At 43.3% G+C, this 21,815-nt stretch overlaps 1 protein-coding gene across 1 annotated transcript in view; it reads left to right on the top strand.

Moving 5' to 3' along the window:
* SCN8A (sodium voltage-gated channel alpha subunit 8) overlaps positions 1-18,045 on the top strand; it is a 123,626-nt gene extending 105,581 nt beyond the window's left edge. Inside the window, exons 21-26 of the mRNA XM_090273193.1 lie at positions 4,424-4,708; positions 6,494-6,547; positions 7,047-7,184; positions 8,154-8,258; positions 10,905-11,175; positions 14,566-18,045. Of these exons, the coding sequence (XP_090129319.1) occupies positions 4,424-4,708; positions 6,494-6,547; positions 7,047-7,184; positions 8,154-8,258; positions 10,905-11,175; positions 14,566-15,713 (2,001 nt within the window). The 3' untranslated portion in view covers positions 15,714-18,045. The remainder of the gene's footprint in view (positions 1-4,423; positions 4,709-6,493; positions 6,548-7,046; positions 7,185-8,153; positions 8,259-10,904; positions 11,176-14,565) is intronic.
* The last annotated feature ends 3,770 nt before the right edge of the window (positions 18,046-21,815 follow it).

Consider the following 21,815-nt stretch of genomic DNA (forward strand, 5'->3'; position numbering starts at 1 on the left):
AATACAAGCTTTCTGCATCCCACCCAAAGCCATCTGCAGGAAGGTCAGTTCCATAGCAGCATAAATTTACTTTAATTTAAAAAGCAAAAAAGACTTGGGATTCTACATCTTTGTCCCACAGTTCAGAGAGATTTCAGTATGTGCGATAAGGTGGTGGTTATGCTCAGGCTAAATTTGGGGTTTGAGGGCGCTGCAGTGAACTTGGTGGCCATGGCGTCACTGAAAAGAGAATTAAAATGCTCTTCCCCCTCCTTCACCTCCCCAATTTTATCAGAAGGGGTTAGTTAAATTTATAAAAAATATATAATGCTAGTTTTGTTATAAAGTTGATTCGTTTTGGTAACTGGGAAACTGAGGATTTAAAAGTCTGTTGAAGACAATATTTACAACATTGCACCCAAGCCTGGTAGCCTGTGATCCTCCACATTCCCCAACAGTGGCCCTGGACCTCCTAAATGAGACCTGAAGGAGCCTAAGAAAAAATGCCCAACTGTTACTTGCTACTAACTTTCTCAGTCTGGATGTCATTACTGCCAGTTCTGCCCCATGGCAGAAACAGTCCTCAGAGACCAGCTGGTGCCAGCTTGTCCATGAGAAAATTATTTGAATAATCTGGACACAGGAATCCTTTTGGTGGCCACACCTCTTCCTTTTAGCTCCTCCTTTTCTCACCTTTTCTGGATTCAGTTTCTAGTACCCCAAAACTTTTACTTGTCAGCGTTCAAGTAGTTATAAGAAGGCAGAGGTCCAGAATGGGTGATCAGAACAGAAGAAAGTTTTATTTGAAAAGCATTGGGAAGTGAGACTTCTATATCAAGGTTTTCTCAAAAAAGATAATATGGACAGGAACAAGTATGAACCCAAAGCCAGGATTTCAAACAATAAATAAACGTTCAACAAGGGAAGCTCTGATACAGGAGTACCACCTGATTTGGTTGACTCAAGCCAACACATTTACTGTTTCTGGTTGGGCAGGTAGAGAGGGCTCAGGATCCGTTCCTGTACTGTGGAAGAATAACTACAAGAAAAAAATTATTGAATTTGCCTGAGTTTATAGTTTTGTTTGAATATTATGTTTCTAGAGGATTTGTGTTTTTTGATTCCTTGGTTTGGGTTCATGTGTATGCCAACACTTGAGAGATTACCTTTAGAAAATGTTAAATAAGAAATCTTCAAGAACTGAAGACTATCAATGCAGATGGACTCAACTGTCACTGTGCTGCTCCAGCGATAGGCTCAGGTCTTCACTTGAGAGGAAACATGTGGCCCTAGCCTGTCCTGGGACACCGACTTCAGTCTCTTCCTCTCTCCTGCCTCAAACCAAAGACTAGAACATTGAAACACTCATGCTATTGGCAAAGGAATACTTAATGTAGTTCTTTGCTTTTCTCTCCTCCATAGTAATCTTCATTTAAATGTTGCTGTGCTATTAAATTTTTGAGGATACATAATAGTAATGCTATGAAGCATGCATGCATTTTTGTTGATTGTCACTACATAGTTCTCCATTAAAGCCATGTTCCCTCTGCCAGATATTAAAAGCTATTTGACAGAATTTATAGTATCTAAAGAGCAATAAATAATATTCTAGGCATTATAGAGAAGACAAAAATGCTGTATGATTTAGTATTCATTGGCATCTCATCAATTAAGTGAAATTTATATCAATTGCTAAGTATAAACTTTCATTGAAAACTAACTTTTTTAGGTTGCTAGAACCTAGCTTTGAGTAATATTTCTATGCCTAGTTTTTTAAAATAATGAACTTTATCATAATTCAAGGCAATGTAGAATAACTTGAGAATTTAATTAGAGACCAGAGGAAGAGATTCAGTTTATTAAATGACTATCCATGGGCACGTGAATTAGCATTTATAATATAGCTATAGTGTGAGAGTTCAGAATAACAAAGCATGGTTTCTTACCCTTTGCTGAGAGTATCAACACAATTATATATGGAGCACAGTTAAACAATTTCTGTCTCACATACTGCAGCTTATCAGTTACTGTTTATAGCAAGAAAGAATTATTAGTAAATTTCATCAACTCTTTACTGTTTTATCCATAAAACTAAGGTAAGATATTTTTCTTTGGTTATGATTAATAAATGAAAGTATGTTTTCATCCTATAAGTATATTGGACTTTATAGGATTTTTATGTTATACATGCCTGAGAACAAGGCTCAGTGAATACTTTTGTATACTGATTCCTTTGATCAGTCTGTGAGTATAAATGTGTGAAGAGATCACTTAGTCACTTAGCTAATTATTCTTTCCTGCTGTAAATATTACCCCATATTTAGCTGTTACACAAAGACACTATGTAGGACTGGTTAGACTGAGTTAAGACAGAAGACTTCCTAGAGGAGGTAGAGTCTGAATTGAGATTTTAAAGACAACATTTCTAGGTTTCCAATCTTTTGGGGCCTATTTCCCTATTGCTTACTAGAGAGGATCTAATGAAAGGTCGTGATCTCTCACCAAAGCTCTGCTGCAGCATGCTGTCACACAGATCTGAGCTTCCGAATCTTTGCGTAATCTCCTCTTATCATTTGAGAAATGATTATTCCTTTTGTGGAACATCCTCTTTTGCCTGTTCTTTTGCCCATTCCATAGCTTTCTGGTGCTCCCACTAAAGGGTGAGCAACTGTAGGATAAGGACGTAAAATTCAAATCTAATCACTGGACGAATTTGTGTAAATAGATATGAGTATCACTCTCCAAAATAGCATTGAGGATTTTTCAGACTTCAGATATTCTGGCTTTCTTTGCTCAGAGTAATGAACAGTTGAAATGTAATCATTTTATACTAATGACAGAGCTGTTAGATCTAGAAGTGATTTCTTGATCTAAGAATTAAGAAATAACTTCCTCTTCATCTAAAAGGCCTTCATAAATATATGAATTGGAGAAACACAAAACTAATATTTTAATCTAAGGAAGAGTGACTCCCTAGCAGAATGTTATTGCCTGTTTTATATAGGACAGAACAGACAGCTCTTCTGAGTCATGTGTTCCAATGAGGAGCATTGCAATCTAAGACAAAAACAGTGTAAGGAAAACCTGAACCCACATCAGGCTCAAATCAGAGCCAGAAGCTGCCCCCTGCTGTTGTTCCTTCTCCTTTGACCCTTCGAGTGCTGTGCTAGTTGGCATCCTGTCCTGTCTCTTCCCTGCATTGAAAAACTGCAGGGACATGGTGATACTTGTCACCTCCTTCTAATAAAATATTAGAGGACTTAATTTATATCCATTGTCTTTATTTTAGCTTCATTAATCCTAGAAACCAGGAAAAGGAAGACGCATTCTTCCAATTTTAGGGCCACCTTTCCCACTTAAGACAACAGCAAGTAAGAATCAGGGCAGAAATGAACACCAGCCTTGTCTCGTCCCTTCACCTGAAATGCTATTTTAACGAGCACTTTGAACTCCTTTAGTGACAACTGCTGCCACCGTGGAAGTGTTGTCCAACCGTCTCACCTATAGCGTGAAGCAAAATCAAAGTTAAAACAATCCAGAAACTTGGATTCCTGAGGGGTTTTTCCTTTTTTTTTTTTTTTCCCCGTTCCTCAGATTACTATAGTCAGTGATTTTTAACAGTTTTTGGGTTTTAAGAGCAGTGATCTAACCCAAAACTCCCCTCCTCCCCCAAAACTTGTCATTCGTATGTGAAAAGTTGAGACATGCTCTGGGTTGAACAGAGACATCAGGCTTAGCCAAGCAAGAGGTGACTCTTAGATTTAGAAGCCGACAGAGTCAGGGGGAAAAAAGGCTGAAGAAGAATAATGAATCATGTATGAATAACACATCTGTTCAGATTTTATTTTATACTGTTTGGTAGAGGGAATATAGCTTGTTTTCTTTTTTTTTCCTTGAGCCTGCAAAATATGCATGCTCAGCTATTGCCTGAAATAAGATAACTGGCCTTGCATAGTCATAAAAGAGACTTTATGTACTGTTGACCGATTCACTGCTAACCCCAGAGGGTGGTTCTCAGTGATTTTGAACAATCATACCTTGCTTTACAGAGGGGGAATGTCTTTTGAAGGGCAACTGGTGAGCTTGAGATCTCTCAGATTTTCCCATGGAGCATATGTTATGAGTTGGTGAAGAGGGAGATTGGACTAAAAAAATTTTTTTGGTCCAGGTTGATGCCTAGGAGAGCAGGCCTAGGTCAATTTGGGCAAGGGATTTGTGTTAGATTAAATAAATCTGTAATTTATTAAAATTCCTCAAAATATATTTGATAGATTTAGAAAATTTTGGTCCTGCTTCTGGATCTCTCCAGTTACCCCAATTTCAAAAGGAACATAATGTTTCTATAGTCAGAACAAGCCACACAATGTCATTCCCCTCCTGGAAATCAAAAACTGTGCTTGCCCCTACTTCCTCCCAACACTCAGCAACCTCCCTTCCAATGCAGGTGGTGGTGAATGCCTTGGTGGGCGCCATCCCCTCCATCATGAATGTGCTGCTGGTGTGTCTCATCTTCTGGCTGATTTTCAGCATCATGGGAGTTAACCTCTTTGCGGGGAAGTACCACTACTGCTTTAATGAGACTTCTGAAATACGATTTGAAATAGAAATTGTCAACAATAAAACCGATTGTGAAAAGCTCATGGAGGGGAACAATACAGAAATCAGATGGAAGAACGTGAAGATCAACTTTGACAACGTTGGGGCAGGCTATCTGGCGCTTCTTCAGGTGGTGAGTAGTGTTATTTCTTCTGTCCTATGAAATTCAGGTGGGTAGCAGCAATCTTATCTGGTTCCTTCTCGACCTTGCTTCCAGAATCTAGATGATTCTTAATAGGTCACAGAGAACTGTGTCATCTCCCAAACTAGTTCTAGGGAGACATCTTTTCTCAGTACTCTGACTTCTCCAAGACCACTCAAAGGAAATCTTACTGCTGTGAAGCCTAGCAACAAATAAAGATTCCTGCAGCAGAGTGAAGTTGCAGAGCGATCACTTTCTTTCTCCAGGACAGATATGTCGTTAAAGAAAAAGGGAAAAAAATGAAGATAAGTGCATAGACCAAAAGAAGTGATGGCATTTTGATGGAGTGGAACAATTTTATATAGCAGCTACACTCAAGTTAAAGGAAAAAATACAGTAGTGCTATCATGCTACCACTCAGGTCAACCCCAGAGAGGAGTCTCAATATATCACAGTAAGAAAGGATTTGTTCTAATCAAGTAGCGTTCCCTTATGCCTAGTTTTCTCTCTCTCACCAATTTTTTGGAATGTTTTATAAGACTATGTGATGCAATGAAGCTTCCTAGGCTTTGGAATCAGACGGACGTAGGTTTAGCCACACTCATATTTATTGGATATGTAATCTTGGACAAATATTCGGCTGCCCTGAGTCTGTTTCTTGATCTGTCAAATGTGGATAATGATACCTTGCATTGTTGTAAAGAAGATTCATGATAATTTATTAAAATTTCTTTGCACAGTGCCTGGCATGAAGCAGTGCTTAATTAATGGTATTTGTGATTATGTATTTTTTTAACTATTACAAGGGTATCTACAGCATACAGTTCTTGAGTGTATTAAATGAGATAAGCTCTGAACTCAACCTTACATATTAAGCACTTACTGTTAGCTAGTAGTAGGAGGCAAAGTTAATGGAATGAGCAGTGGTTCGTTTCACTCGCAAGGACTTTTGTTGTCTCCCCCAGTTCAAGAAATTGGACCTGCAAATTGAATTTGAATTGGAGCAGCCCCAGGAGACCAATGCATATCCGCCAGCCAGTCAAACAGTCTATTCAGAATCCCTGCCATCTACTAGAGCCATCAGAGGCGCCATCAGTAGAGCCATGGCACAACTAGAGCCATCAGATGAATAAAGAACTGCCTATGCCCTGAAAAAACTTAGAATCTGGTTAAGTAAATAAAACATAGGTAGAATGTAAATAAAATATGAAAAATGTTAATTGTTTACCTATGTTTGTTTTGAAATCAGGTTAGATATACTAGATTGAGAAGTAGAATTGGGAAGGGGCAGCCCAGGCTGAAGCCAGTATTGCCACTACCGTAGGCTACACATGTATGTATAGCCTTTTTTGTTTCTTTGTTTTTGTTTTTGTTTTTAATGCAACTATGAACTTTCCAGACTCTGGTGCTTAACACCTTTTTTAAAAGTGGTTTCTTCTACATTCTAAGCATCCTCAGTGGATTCCTGATAACTCATTCATAAATATAGTTTGCCCTAGCTTTAGGCAACCTTCTCAGGCCTGTTTTAAAGACCTTTTGTGAAAGTATTGGTCCAATTACCATTGCCAACATGTTTCTCTGATGTTATTTTCAGAGACTTAGACAAAACTCCCTTGAGACTTATATTAATAAACAGAAAATTGTATGCCCATGTGAAGCTGCACTTAAATTCCCTGTCTTATGTTCTCACTGAACCCAAGCCTGGCTTCTTGGACCCTTGCTTAGACTCCCACCCACCCCTACAGGCACGGTCTAATGACTGACTCTGTTTGCCAGGCAACCTTCAAAGGCTGGATGGACATCATGTATGCAGCTGTAGATTCCCGAAAGGTAAGGCTATGCCTGATGAAACCACAACCTTCTTAGATGATTAGAAAGCAAGCAAGCATGGTGGATCTCATCAGAAAGAGAGGGAGGGTTAGGACATTTTTGCTTGTTTGTTGATTATAGGGCACTTTCTTCCTCAAGTATGTCATCACTCTCTTACACTGACTCCCAAAGATCAGGCTGTTGAATTGAGCCTAGTCCTGGGGGCTGTCTACTCTTCGATGCTGCTTTGAAATAAGTGTGGCTCCTAGCAGCTTTCCTTCCTCCTCACCTCATGATTTGCATATTCTCCACCTAAGTCATGGCAGGAATAATGTCTTCTGAGCCCAGGGCCCGCCAGTGTGAAGGAGACAGGTAGAGAGACTCTAAGGCTCCCCCACTCCAGCTTGTTCAGCAGCTCGAGTGGTCAGTTATGGCTGACGGCCTTGGCAAGGTCAGAATTGCCCACCTGATCCCCAAGCTAGGAGCTGACTCTCTTCCTTTTTCTCCTGCCCTTTGACAGCCTGAGGAGCAGCCTAAGTATGAGGACAACATCTACATGTACATCTACTTTGTCATCTTCATCATCTTCGGCTCCTTCTTCACCCTGAACCTGTTCATTGGTGTCATCATTGATAACTTCAATCAACAAAAGAAAAAGATAGGTTTCCTCCCCTCATTGCCAGTGGTCAGAGGTCAACCTGGATAAGGGGCATATTTCTCTATGTCTCTGTTCCTATCTCTAGAGAGAGAATACCTCTCTTCCTCTAAAAATCCATCTATCACCTCACTGTGGCACTTGCCCCACTGCACATGAGCCCCAACCAACTCTTTCCGTTGAGGGCTGGATTTCACAGTACGTGGTTTACCACGTTTCCTAGCAGTCTTATTCTTGAGGCCTTTTACTGGTTTTGGCCTCCCACCAGAGGGAGGTAGGGTCGAAGAGGGTCTAGTGACAGAGGTGAAAAGGAAAGCAAATGAATAGCTGTAGTGAGAAGTAGGTATTGTCTAGACTTGTAACTAACTATCCATGAGAGACCATCCTTAAAAAGTTCACCTCTGTACTTGTCCCAGATAGTTAACAAATTTCCAAAGTAAATTGAAAAGATTACTCTTGTTATTCATCTTATAAACCAAGTCTGTCCCAACAAATTCCAAGGAACTCCCCAAATTGTTTTCTTGCGCCAGAATTTCTAAATGTTTCATGTTGTCAGAAATAAATGGGCCATTAGCCAGGAGTTGACAGTCTTTTTATTTTAAAATGGTTTTCTTTTCCCTAGAATTTTGTCAAGTAAGCCAGAAAAAATTGTAGGAACCAGTGAGATATGACTGTCTTCAAAGTCATTGCTCTGAAGTATAACCCCTCCCTGAGAGTCTGTAATTGGACAGTTCATTTCCTTCCTTCCTAGAAGAGCTCAGAAAACCCAAGCTGAAAACAAAGGCAGGTGTCTCTTTGAGTTCCAATAGTTGTCCCAGGTCTGCCTCACTCTGGAACAACTATTAACTAAACTGACCTCAGGAAAGGAAAGGGGATAAGTCTCCCTCAGTTCTCAGTGTTGAACCTTAGGTTTCAAACCCGCAGCACTTGAGAGCCGGTTGTAATTGCTTGTTCTCTCTTTTCCTCCTTTACTTTGGAGGTCAGGACATCTTCATGACTGAAGAACAGAAGAAGTACTACAATGCCATGAAAAAGCTGGGCTCAAAGAAACCGCAGAAACCCATTCCCCGCCCCTTGGTGAGTGCATTTGTGCTGGCCAAGGGCACAGAAATACCCCCAAAGGAAAAAGATACTGGTAGCGTTATTGCAAAGGAAGGGAAGGGGTAAGTGATGGGGTGCCTGTGCCCTCTAATCCTCTCCTAGCTGCCCCATCCCGAAGATCTGAGAAGAGCAGAAGAAAAGGGATTAAGGTACGGGATAGCTTTTACATTTGTGCTTGACCTTGCCTCTGAGCCTTCCCTGGGTAGCAGCAGAGAACTGACATGTTAACCCCACCGGCTGTGGCCCTGGCAGAGATATGTTTTAAGAGACAACTAAAAATTCACAGAGGAAAGCAAAAATGAAAGCTGATCTCTTTCCTGCCAGTATGAGATAGGTTTGGACATTATTTTTTCAGCTCTCTACCCAACAGGTCAGTCTTTGCAAGAATGTACCCAGAAGCTCAAATAATGATTCTGGCTATTTGTGGGAACAGAAAAGAGAGAAACTCAGGGAGCCTGAGGTCCTGATTGCCTCCTTGAACTGAACCTTTTGTGAAACAAGAGTTGGGGACTAGGATTCTGCTCTACCGTTCAGTTGGTGGTTGTCCTCTTGCTTCAGAGAAAGAAATGCTCCTGAAGCCATGTAGCCAGCTGGATGGGACACAGCCCCCAAAGACCAGGCTCCAAGTTCCTTCTTCTGTAACTTGCATTTAAAGTAACTTAAAAAAACAAACAGCAGATCTCTTAAAATAGAAGCTTACCTGGCAATCTATTTTATAAAAATAAAAGTAGAGCTACTTTGTTTGAATCAAGAGTGGAGGTCCCTGAGCATTCTTTCCCTACTCACCCCCACACCCGGCATACTCACCTCACCAAATTCCAAAGGAAGGGAACCCTAGGGCTTTGCAGAACTTGGTGTTTGAAAACCACCATGTTAAAGTAATTCTGAAAATAAGCACCAGCTCAAGTGCCTAGGTACTTTTCAAAAAAATTGGGGAGATCTTAAGAAAATGAATGTTTTTTATTTCCTTGTTAGATTTTCCATTCCGGGATAGAAATGGGACCAAAAGGATGGAAGAGGGTTAATGTTTCTAAAGTTCTATTCAGTACTTTGCACGAGGGAACCTGAGTATACCTTCTTCCCACTAAACTAAAAACTTAGTGTGGTAGGAAACATTAATAGTGATTAGCACTCATTCAGCAAATATAGGAGGGCCACAAGTAGCATTCTTTTCTTCCACGGTGGTTTCATTATAACATTGATAGGATGCATAGAAACTTGACTCTTGTTTATATCAATTAGCCTGTGGGAAAATTGGTTTGGTTATTCATCACTTTGCTTAAAGTCACAGAACCTGTTGACATTAAGTGAGGAGTTATTATAATTATAGATCCCCTACTACGTACCAGACACTAAACATAAAGTGATGAACAAAATTTAGACACTGCTATCACGGAGCTTACAATATATAGAGGGGATGCAGATAAATAAGTAAGCAAATGGCCATTATAAAATGTACATTGTGAGAAAAATATTAACTGGAGGGCCATGACAGAAAAGAATGGGGGCTTAGGATGGGGGAATCTACCTCTAAAGAGCAGTCAGAGAAAGCCTTACTAAGGAGGGTCTACCTGAGTGGATGAGAAACAGCTGAAATTCTGAGGAAGGAGATCCTAGAAAAGCAAATGAGGCCCTAAAAGCAGGAAATGTTAGTGTGGCTGGTGGGATGAGCTAGAGGAAGGGGCACGAGATGAGCAGGATTCACCTGTGAAAGGAGTTTTGTAAGCCAGGTTAACAGGAATTTTGCTGCAAGCCCCATGAGAAACTAATGAAAGGTTGTAAGTAGAAGAATGATGTGATTCATTTATGTTTTTAAATAATCACACTTCCTGCTCTGTGGAGATTGCATTGGATGAGGGCAAGAGAGGAAGCAGGTTAGGGACCCTTCTGGAAGTCCAGACGAAAGAGGATGGTGGCTAAGGCTAGAGTAGGGCCAACAGCAGTGGAATGAAGTGGATGAATTCAATTTATATTTTTGGAGAAAGAATCAGTAATGCCTGCAATGGATTAGATGGAGGTGGGGAAGAGGAAGGAGACTAGGATGAGCCTCCAATTTCTGCTTTAGAGACTGGATGAATAATTGAGATGGGAGAGGAACAAGTTGGGTGAAGGGCAGGGAAAGGACTTGGTTCTGCTTTGGACTTGTGAAGTTTGAGATGCTTATTATGAGTCATCAAGGAGAGATGTCAACTGGCAACACAGGAATTCAGAGGAAGGATATGCGCCGAGAAGAAAGACCATGAGAAAGTGCATAGATATTATCTAAGCAGTAGGAATACGGGAGCTCTCCTAGGGGGAAAGCATAGAGGAAGAAGAGATTAAGTAATAGAAGAAACGGCTGGCAAATGAGACTAAGAAGGTGCAGCTGGAAGTGGGGAGGCATCTAGAAGTGGCGATGGCATAGATGCAGAAGAGAAGCATGGCAGTTTTAGAAAACTCTCGGTGCAGTGATATTTATGTGGGGGTCTGTCCATGCTCCTGACAGAGCAGCAGAATCAAGCTGGCTGGTTTTAGAGCAAAGAAAGCAGAGCACTTTAATCAACAGGATGGCAGCTTCTAGTCCGCTTCAAAAGGCTTTCATGAATCCTTTTGTATCTTTCCTCCTCCTCTACCCACTCCCAGAACAAAATCCAAGGTATCGTCTTCGATTTTGTCACTCAACAAGCCTTTGACATTGTTATCATGATGCTCATCTGCCTTAACATGGTGACAATGATGGTGGAGACAGATACTCAGAGCAAGCAGATGGAGAACATTCTCTACTGGATTAACCTGGTCTTCGTCATCTTCTTCACCTGTGAGTGTGTGCTCAAAATGTTTGCCTTGAGGCACTACTACTTCACCATTGGCTGGAACATCTTTGACTTCGTGGTAGTCATCCTCTCCATCGTGGGTGAGTGGGGCCAGTGGGGAAGGGAGCAGGGGCCTGAGTGGCCTTGGGGACGAGATTCCTGGGCTAGAATGAATTACAAAGTTCTGAAGTGCAGGCTGGTTGCTCTCATAGCTCAAGCCCATGTATCATTTTGTGGGCCTGACCAGCAGCGGACATGGTCAGTGTCTTTCTGTTAAGTGTTCATAGTAGTCTTGGATTGTAAATTCTGGTTGCTGGGCAGGGAGAGGGGGGATGATTAGATTTGGTTCTTGATCTCAAGGAGTTTAAAGCCTAACAGGGAAGGTAAATGGACCTGATTTTAGCCCTGGCTGGTGTGGCTCAGTTGGTTGGAGCACCCACTCGTAACTGAGAGGTTGTAGGTTCGATTCCCAGTCAGGAAACATTCCTAGGTTGCAGGTTTGATCCCTGGTCCAGGCATGGGTGTGTGCAACCCCTGGTTCTAGCACCAATCCCCTATCCCGACGCTTATGGGAGGCAGCCAATCGATGCTTCTCTCTTGCATCGATGTTCCTCTCCCTCCCTCCCTCTCTAAAAAGCAATGGAAAAAGTTTCCTCAGGTAAGGATTAAAAAAAAGAAACTGATTTAAAAAATAGGGCCACAATAGAAGTGTAAAATGGAAAAAGGAATGGTAAAAGATTGTTGACTGTTAATGGAATGGTCCAGGGAAACGCTAGTGGCAGTGATGGTGACAGTGCTGACGATGGCAAGTGGTCATTACTAACACTTTTCTGTGCACCAGGTACAGTTTGAGAGTTTCTTCACTTGCATAAACCCATCTGATCCTTACGACAGCCCAGGAAGCAGGCTATGTTATTATCTTTACTGTAAAGACGTTAAGGTCACTCAGTTCAGAGGTGACAGAGGCAGAACTCAAGTGGGTTTTTTAACAGCAACTGTGTGGCATTTTGCTCTAACCTGAAAGCATGGAAGGGGTGGCATCCTGGCAGACAGAAGAGATACCGTCGCATGGATTGCCCTCCCAGAACGTTTCTTTGCCTTCCTGAAAGGCATCCTAAGTGGTGAAACACTGCTTCAGCAGGTTCGACAGGCTTAGACTGGCAGAGAGAGGTGCCCAAGACACCAGTTCCAGAGCTCTGGTGGCCAGGCTGGGTCCCCGAGGTGGTGACTGTGGACAGCAGAGGGCAGTTGGTATGCACCTTGCCCTGTGCTGCTTTCTGGTTCTGTCCTCCGGAGCAGCATGTGCAACGTGTGTTCATACATGGGACACTAATCTCATCTACTTCACCCCAACAAAAGAATCCCATGATGAAATTACTTTGCGCAGCCCTGTACGTTAAATTTCCTTGGGAGGGTCACAGAGCACAGTAGCCTATAGAAGGCTCTTGGGAGTCCTGCAGTAAAGAATTATTTAATACACCATCCCACCTTAATTTGATCACAACCTTTTTCAAACTATAGTAATGATATCTTACATTTTAATGGAATATACTATGCGCCGGTCACCATTCTAAGTGCTTTACATGTTTTAATTTATGTGTCTGTCACAACAACCCTATAAGTATCAGCAAGCACAGAGAAGTTACCAAGACATGGGAGTAGTAAATGAGCAAGCAGGGCTCAAGCCCAGCCCCCATTCTCAAATCCACACTCCTACCCTCCCACAAAACACACACTGGACAATGCTGTCCTTGCCCACTGTGCTTGAACTTTTCCTGCCCACCTATCACTGAGTGGGGTGGAAAACCTGAAGACCAAACCATGCCTCCTCTTCTCAGAGGGCATTTGAAAATAAAGATTTTGATTATTGCAATTTTTTTAATCTTCACCCAAAGATATACTTTTTTATTGCTTTAGAGAACTGAAGGGGGGTAGGCAGATGGGAAAGGAGAGAGAAACATTGATGTAAGAGAGAAGCACCAATTGGTTGCCTCCTGTCTACACCCTGACTGGGGATTGAACCTGCAACCTTTTGGCGTACAGGACGATGCTCCAACCAACTGAGCCATACTGGCCAGGGCAATGATTAGAATTTTTATTAAATATCATCAATGTGTTCAGAATCAAGCATATAGAAATTATCTTTTTAAATTAAGATCTGGGGTGAAACTAGCCCTGGAACCTCCTAAAGGACTCCTTAAATAGTGTTCCTGCTGCCTGGGTTGCTGTCTGCCCCATCTCTCTCCTTTCCTCTGGGGACAAATACACATTCTTCCTACAAAACCTTGCTCAGGCATCTTCTCTCCAAAGCCTTATTGCCCACCACACATGCAATGCAAGTATTATATATTGAAATATATTACCTGACTTCTTATGGTCACTAGTTATGGCTAAATGGAGAGCTGAAAAGAAGAGACCTGAGAAATCATCTTGGGTCCTGGCTGAAGTAGAGATTTTCTTGAAAGCTCAAACACCCCGCGGAATTCTAGCTCCAGGCCAAGCCCCCGGAGATTATCTGTTCTCCTTTGAACTTACTGCACCTTGTCCCTTCCTGAAAGAATCCTGAAAGATTCTTACCTAGCTTAAAACCTTCAAATAAGGGGATTCCATAGCCTTCTGCAGTTCCTTACCCCAATATTTGTGAATCCCTATGGTTGAAAGATATTTTTTTATTTAAAGTAAATCCCTCCCGTCAGTTGAAGCCCACGCTGTCTCATCAGGGCTCGACAGCAGGGGGCACTGAAGGAAGAGCCTGTGCCATTGTCTGCCCTGCCGCTGCCACTCCCTCCCTTCTCATCTCCTCTTCCTCCGTGGCCCCTCACTGGGTCCCCACTATTGCTCTGTGGTTTAATGGCAAGTGGTCTGGAAGAGGTGGACCCCTGGCTGAGTGTGAACAGAAAAAAAGCCTCCTGATTTGTATGTTTTCACCATCTACTTTTATTTCCTATTAATGCCTTGGCATTTTTATCTGGTGATATAGATTTTAAAACTTAGAAGCTCTGAGTTAAAAGCCACTCATGAGAGGTCTCTTTAGTGTTCTAGACTCGTTTGGTAGGGTAGGGACATGGGGCAATTAGAAACCAAAAACGGCTTTTCAGCCCTGGCCGGGTAGGTCAGTTGGTGAGAACATCGTCCCCGATAAGCCAAGGTTGCGGGTTTGACCCCTGGTCAGCCAATGAATGCATGAATAAGTGGAACAAGGAATCAGTGGTTGCTTCTGAGGATGAAGAGGAAGCAAATTCGGTGAATGTTAGCATCTCTTGGATCTGGGTGTTATGTGCCTAAGTGTCTATTTTATTGTTTTCTCCGCTTTTTTAGATGTTTGAAATGTGATTTTTTTTTTTTTTTATCATGAGAGTTCAGATTGAATTGTAAGGCATTCATTCTATAAAGTCCTCTGAACTTAAAGGTTCCATAATGCCAGGTGACATAAGTAAAGAGAAAGGACTCTCCAGTCTCAGTAACATACCTTCTTATATTCCTCTTCTTAGGAATGTTCCTGGCTGATATAATTGAGAAATACTTTGTTTCCCCAACCCTATTCCGAGTCATCCGACTGGCCCGTATTGGGCGCATCTTGCGTCTGATCAAAGGCGCCAAAGGGATTCGTACCCTGCTCTTTGCCTTAATGATGTCCTTGCCTGCTCTGTTCAACATCGGCCTTCTGCTCTTCCTGGTCATGTTCATCTTCTCCATCTTTGGGATGTCCAATTTTGCATATGTAAAGCACGAAGCTGGCATTGATGACATGTTCAACTTTGAGACGTTTGGCAACAGCATGATCTGCCTCTTTCAGATCACAACCTCGGCTGGGTGGGATGGCCTACTGCTGCCCATCCTAAACCGCCCCCCTGACTGCAGCCTGGAGAAAGAACACCCAGGAAGTGGCTTTAAGGGAGACTGCGGGAACCCCTCAGTGGGTATCTTCTTCTTTGTAAGCTACATCATCATCTCCTTCCTAATTGTTGTGAACATGTACATTGCCATCATCTTGGAGAACTTCAGTGTAGCCACAGAGGAAAGTGCAGACCCTCTGAGTGAGGATGACTTTGAGACCTTCTATGAGATCTGGGAGAAGTTTGACCCTGATGCCACCCAGTTCATCGAGTACTGTAAGCTGGCAGACTTTGCAGATGCCTTGGAGCACCCTCTCCGCGTGCCCAAACCCAACACCATTGAGCTCATTGCCATGGACCTGCCCATGGTCAGCGGAGATCGTATCCACTGCTTGGACATCCTTTTTGCCTTCACCAAGCGGGTCCTGGGAGACAGCGGGGAGCTGGACATCCTCCGGCAGCAGATGGAGGAGCGGTTCGTGGCGTCTAATCCTTCCAAAGTGTCTTACGAGCCAATCACGACCACGCTGCGGCGCAAGCAGGAAGAGGTGTCGGCAGTGGTCCTGCAGCGCGCCTACCGGGGACATTTAGCAAGGAGGGGCTTCATTTGCAAAAAGACAGCTTCCAATAAGCTCGAGAATGGAGGCACACACCGGGAGAAAAAGGAGAGCACCCCATCGACAGCCTCCCTCCCATCCTATGACAGTGTAACTAAACCTGAGAAGGAGAAACAGCAGCGGGCAGAGGAAGGAAGAAGGGAAAGGGCCAAAAGACAAAAAGAGGTCAGAGAATCCAAGTGTTAGAGGAAAGCAAAAATTAAATCTTGTACAGATCTAAAACTTGCAAGTGAAAGATTGTTTACAAACTTCCTGAATATTATCAATGCAGAACAGCTGTGGAGACACTGTACCCTGAAGATCTATACCAAACGTAGTCTGCTTACCATGTAACACGGTTGCATCTTGAGCAGTGACCTGCCCAGGGCAAAGGACCCTGCTCCCTGGACTCACAGATTTTCTAATGCTTGGGCAGGTGGTTACTGCATGTTCCACATCAGTCAATGCAACTTAGGACAAAACTAAACAGGATACAAAAACAGAGGAGAGGCTGCTGGGACCAGCATATTTCCGTAGCAGCCAAATGGATTTTATTTTTTCATTTTGTTGATTCTCAGAAGCAGAAAGCATCACTTTAAAAGTTTGTTTGTTCATGCAAACTATATTTGCATTCTTACATTAGTTAAGCTAAGCAGCAAAAAGAAAACACACACATACTCACATTTAGCCCATGTCATTTAATTGTCAGTTTCTTTGACATAAACCGCATCTTCTCCACATGGGCTTCACATGGTTTGGAGATGGGTGGGGGAAACAATCAGGTTACTTCAGGCTGAGGAGGACTTGCTCAGGCCGATTCCAAACATTGTGCTTGTTCAATGCGTAGAAATGATTTGCATGATGGCATGCTGTGATCAGAAGTCATGCATGAGAACCATACACCACAGGACACTACTAATCCTCTCCCCTGCACTGGGTCAGCCTTTGGACAAGACCCAGCCCTGCACCGTTCACTGTATTTGGAGAAAAAAATGGTAAGAGTTCCACACCCGCTGTAATTCTTTACGAATTCTTAAAAGTCTTTCTCACACCGTCTGGGTAGGTAAACATAACCAACCAATTGACCACCACCAACAAAAAGCAGACCCAATCCAACAAGCAGATGGATCCGTTGTGTGTATATGTTTAACAGACATCTCTCACATACAGCCATTGTTGCACATTTCGAAAGATGAACTGTTTAATGCTGCTGTGTCCCGTACGTGGGGGAACTTTGATCTCAAATGGCTTGTATTAATAATGTCACTGTAAAACCAAATCCTAGGGCTAAAAACAAAAATCAGAGAAAGAGTTCATTTGTATTTTGCAATATTTACAATGATTGTTTGGCCTTCATACTGGAGAACTGACACTTATTTTGGGTAGAGGTAAAAATGCTATTCAAAGTAGCATGTTATCTCTAGGGGGTAACATGGGGAACTTAAAACAGCCTTTCGTTGGGGGTTAAGGGGTGCTCATTTCATTTAGTATCATGTCCTTCTGCATTATGGCTTTCTCTGGGCTTAAGATACTGTGAACGGGCATCTCTTCTACAGACTGGGTGTCACAAGTTCGCGCACTGCATGGTTCCTCTCACCTCCATCACATTGGTCACCAGGCAGGGCTTCCCTTACCCACAGAGGTGGGTGAGAGCAGCAGCACTGGGGCTCTGGCTGTGATTTCTTTTGTTTATTGTTAGAATAAACTGTCACTGGTGGGACCTGAGGTAGAGATGGAGCCACCTCTGAACCAAGCCCACTTGGTTTCTTTATTGCACTGGTTCTCACAAGAAAGTGATTTAATATTAATTCTTAGATGTTCCAGCCTCCCCCAGCGCATTCTCTTTCAGCCGGTTTTGCTGTCTGCTTAGCACCCTGCCCGTTGTCATTGGAGAGTGGCTTAGGGGGGAGCGTCCCATCTTCCACTCCATCTCCTGCTTTAGGGAAGACAGTTTTTAGACCAGGGGTTTCTCATCTGATGACTAGATTTCAAGCCCAGACGCTGCAGTTCAGCATGTCAGGAAGTCTATACAAAGAATAAGGAGAGATTTTAGCTTGCAAACCAAATCAAAATAAATAATTCCTGAACCATACAACAGAGGGGGGGAAACAACCCATAATCAGACACACCAATCTGCCTTGCAGTAGAAGCACTTTGGATGTATTTTCACAGTCCACCTGACTAGTTTTGTGTAGAACAAACCACAGCAAGTCAGTAAGCAGAGCTTTCTATCTTGTTGGACCGATAGATGCTGTCCATCTCTCGTAAGCCTGCTTCTGCGGCATCACCCGTAGAACTTTTGTACTACACCTGGTACCGGGTTGGGAAGGCATTTCTCTCGGTGACCCTGCTAACTGCTAGGATGAATGTATAGTAACATGTACAGGCTACATCATAAACAGCACAAAACAGAAGCTGACGTGTGTGGTTATTCTTTTTAAGAGAATTATAAATACTGTAATATATCATTTTATTTTATTGGCATGCCTTTTTGTAAATACAAATTAACTTATTAAATAGGAAATGGCTTCTGGCTTCTGCCATTGTCATGTTTATTTTTATTTTTTTATACTTTTCTTTCTTCTTAGAACTTAGATGCTGTCAGCCAATGTACATCCCCAAACCAGACAGACAGACAAAAAAATTTTTTATTGCTAATGGTCTTTTCCAAAGCAACAACAAATATATATTTTTGTTCCAATGTGCAATAAATTCTAACCACTTCTATGCAAGATTTGGCTAAACTTCATAAGAATAAACTTCTTAGGTCTTGAGATGGGCGACAGAGCTATTAAGATCCCACTTGGTACCCCAAGTGCTCATGCTAGTGATGTCATTAAGCTACTATTAATGAGGTTTTTCTGAGGTCTGACCTTCTTCCTCCCCCGAGACCCTGATCCCAGCCCAGCAGGCCATCTCCTCAGTCACACACACATAGGCCTTGGTGTCTGACACCCATCAGCCAGCTTCACAGTGAAGAAGCCTCCTCTACTCTATTTGAAGTTCCACTTATTTTTTTTTTTAACTTTTCCCTCCCCACCACCCCTCCACCCACCCGCTCACTCACTGTCTCAGTCACTCACCCACCCTGCTCCACACTTCTTTGGTAGTAAATGACACCATCACCAGCAGTTTACACCCGCAGTTAACAGACATTGAACTAAAAGGATCAGTGATGACGTTTCTCTACGTCTTCCCTGAGTGGGTAAATGGCAACGCTTTGCCAAATATTAATGAAGCCAATCAAACAGCAGCAGCAGCCACAGTATCACTGCACATATATATATATATATATATATAGATCTATAAATAGAATATAAATATATTTATTTTTTGTAGCCAGGTCCTTGGTGCAGTATTTATATTCCACAATCCACCTTTAAAAAAATTAAAAAAGGACAAAAGCAAAAAGACAAGTGTGATGCTGTTAAATTTAAAATGCAGAGCCAAAGCCACTGAGCAGCAGCTGACACAGTTGCTGGTTTTTGTGAAAAACACTTTCCCTTCTTTCCTTAACCTCCTCATTGCTTAGGATGAGGAGACCACAATTTAAAGCAACGGGCGGGAGCAGGAAAGCCTTCCCAAGTCAGCATGACCCACTCCCACCCCTCTCTAAATGAGCCTCTTAGGCACCAGAAGTTGACCTGGGAGATAAACAGAAACTCCCAAAGCTCCTGGAACGATAGTGCCCAGAGTCCTTTTATTTTTCGCTGCAACCAGTGTAAACTTGTAAAAGACCAATAGTGAAGATTAGTGTAGTAGTGAATGCATGGAGGCCAACACTGCTCTAAATGAGACATGACAAAACATACATCAAAACTATAAGCCAAAAAGGAAACAAAATAAAAATGACCCTTTTTACTGTACAAGGGAAGCCTGTCTTGGTGTGTTTGTTGCTTGACTATCCCAATTCTTGAGTCCTGGGAAGGGTCTGGGAATTGGGACCTTAGTACCTGTGGGGAAAAGAGGGGAATGGGAGCGAGATCAGAGGGTCTCTGGCAAAGTTCTGTCTTGAGGAGTAGAGACTGGAGAGAAAAGCAAGGTCCTGACACCCTCCCCATCTCCATTCACCCATTGCATGTGGCGTTCCTCCCCTACTGGGCTGGTGCTTAAAGGCCCATGAAACCCCTTTCTCATCCGTTCATCTGGCAAAGCCCCCAGAGATGATGCCAGCCAGCCCAGCTGGGCTGGCCTTCTGCCTTTTTCACCAACGTGTGGAAAAAAAAAAAAAAAACTATCCCAATGCCCCAAAGCTCTGGCGTGCACGATGCCCAGCAGCCTCCACTCTGCTAGCTAACGCTGGGCCCTGCCCTCCATCATCCCACAGATAAACCAGCAGACTAGGGCTGGTCTCATTCACATTTGTGCAGGGGTGAGGGGCACCCCTCCCCTTCCCTCACCCTGCCCTGCTTTGGGGACATCCCTCTCTAGGCCATGTCTCCCGGTCCAGGAACTCTCAGGAGGATTCTGAAGTGCCCACTCTAGTCCACTCCAGTAGCTCCACTCTGGAGAGAGATGGCTGGTAGGTCAGTCCCCATTCTCCCCCGGTGCCCAGCCTCCAGGCCTACTGTGGAGGTGTGATTGCCATTGGTTATGACTTTATGACTTGAGTCCAGGGCATCTTTTGTAACGATGCCGCTTTCTTTTCTCAGATGTTGCCCAAAGTTTTGCAAAAAGCTTCGTTCATTTTCAGGTACCCCCACCCCCTAAAGAATTGGCTGCAACAAGCCAGCCAGGGGGACATTAGGAGAGAAGAGGAAGTCTGGGTTGAGAGGGGCCCAAGGTTTGCACAGAGTCTGCATTGTGGCTTAGCTCTATGCTTTCTTGGATTCCCTTTTTAGGATTACCAAGATTTCCTCCATTAAAACGCTCCTGAGGCACCCCCTGCTCCTGTCCCCCACTGCTGTTTGCTGTACATAGAGGCTAAGTGGGGTGGGGTGGGCGGGCGTGCACATGTGGTGTGTGTGTGTGAAGAATGTATATAGGTAAAGGGGAGCGGGGTCCAGTGGTTCCAGAAAAGGGACAGAACTCCTGTGTTCCATCCCCAGCTCAACCGCTGGCTCGCTGTGTGGCCTTGGGCAAGTCACTTAACCTCTCTGTGCCTCAGTTTCCCCATCTGTAAAATGGGGATAATAATACTGACCTACCTCACAGGGGTGTTGTGAGGCTTTAACTAAATGTTTTGTAAAGTGTTTTGAGATACAGAGGCAAAGGCACTAGGGAAGGGCAAAGTATTATTTGGACTTAAGGAAGGTGAAATGGTACCATAAATGCTGCTATTCTGAGAGCCATTTTAAACTGCACTGCTCCAACCACCCCCGCTTCTCATCACCAGGACAGCAGGTCGAGAAAATCTTTCCTTTCACTTGCTTCTGGGGTTTATGATTATTCTAGACACTTAATTTTTCTCCCTTGCTGTATCACCTTCCCTCACCCCCTCGACTTGTTCCCTGTTCCGTTTATGCGGAAATGGCGGAAATGCTTGACAAATGATTTGAATGTATACGTGGATTGGAAGTTTATAGTCTGAAATTTCAATTTTACTTTGTACTGTACATCTTTTTACTTTAGAATTTGCAATAAAGGGTTATGTCAATCTTGTTTTCAACTCTCCTCTTGGACTGGCCTGTCATTCTGTCATTGCTCTCACACCAGCATCCCTTAGCCAAGGGCAGATAGGAAGTCATGCACTCCCACCCAGCAGGACCCCACAGCTGTCATCATGCCTTCCCCCTGTGACAAGGGACATAGTCTGTGTGAGAGCTCACCAAGCTCAGGTCCTTGGATGGCCTGGCAGTGCCCCAGCCACTTGGGTGGGAAAGGTTTGTGGCTCGAGGTACACCTTCGGGAGGCCTTGCCAGAGTGGGGAGAGAAACTTGGAGGCAGCAGCTTCTGGAAGTGGGCACACCTCTAGCTGTGGCCTCCCCCTACACACTCCAGCAGGGCCTCAGAGTGAACAGAAGCCCGGCAATTTGTTCTGGTCCCCATTATGCTTCCCAACCTCCCTTAATGCTGGCAGATTATTTCCTCTGGAGCTCAGACTTGCAAGTCAGGCAGCTCTAGGTTCAAAAGCTGAACTATGCCTTGAGTTTTAAAAAAATTAGATCAAATAATGCATGTAACTGCTTAACAAAGGGCCTAGCACACAGTGTTCAATAAATGGTAGCTCTCGTGGAAGAATGATTTCGAAATAAGGAACTATGATGAGGGCCTGCCTCCTTCGCCCTTGCTAGACTGGCACCTGATCCCTCCCCCCGCCCCACTTTTATTGGCAGCACTCTTGGCGATGCTCATCATTTCCAATGAACT

This window comes from Furipterus horrens, unplaced genomic scaffold, assembly GCF_987537825.1.
Source record: "Furipterus horrens unplaced genomic scaffold, mFurHor1.1.pri manual_scaffold_4, whole genome shotgun sequence".
Lineage (NCBI taxonomy): Eukaryota > Metazoa > Chordata > Mammalia > Chiroptera > Furipteridae > Furipterus > Furipterus horrens.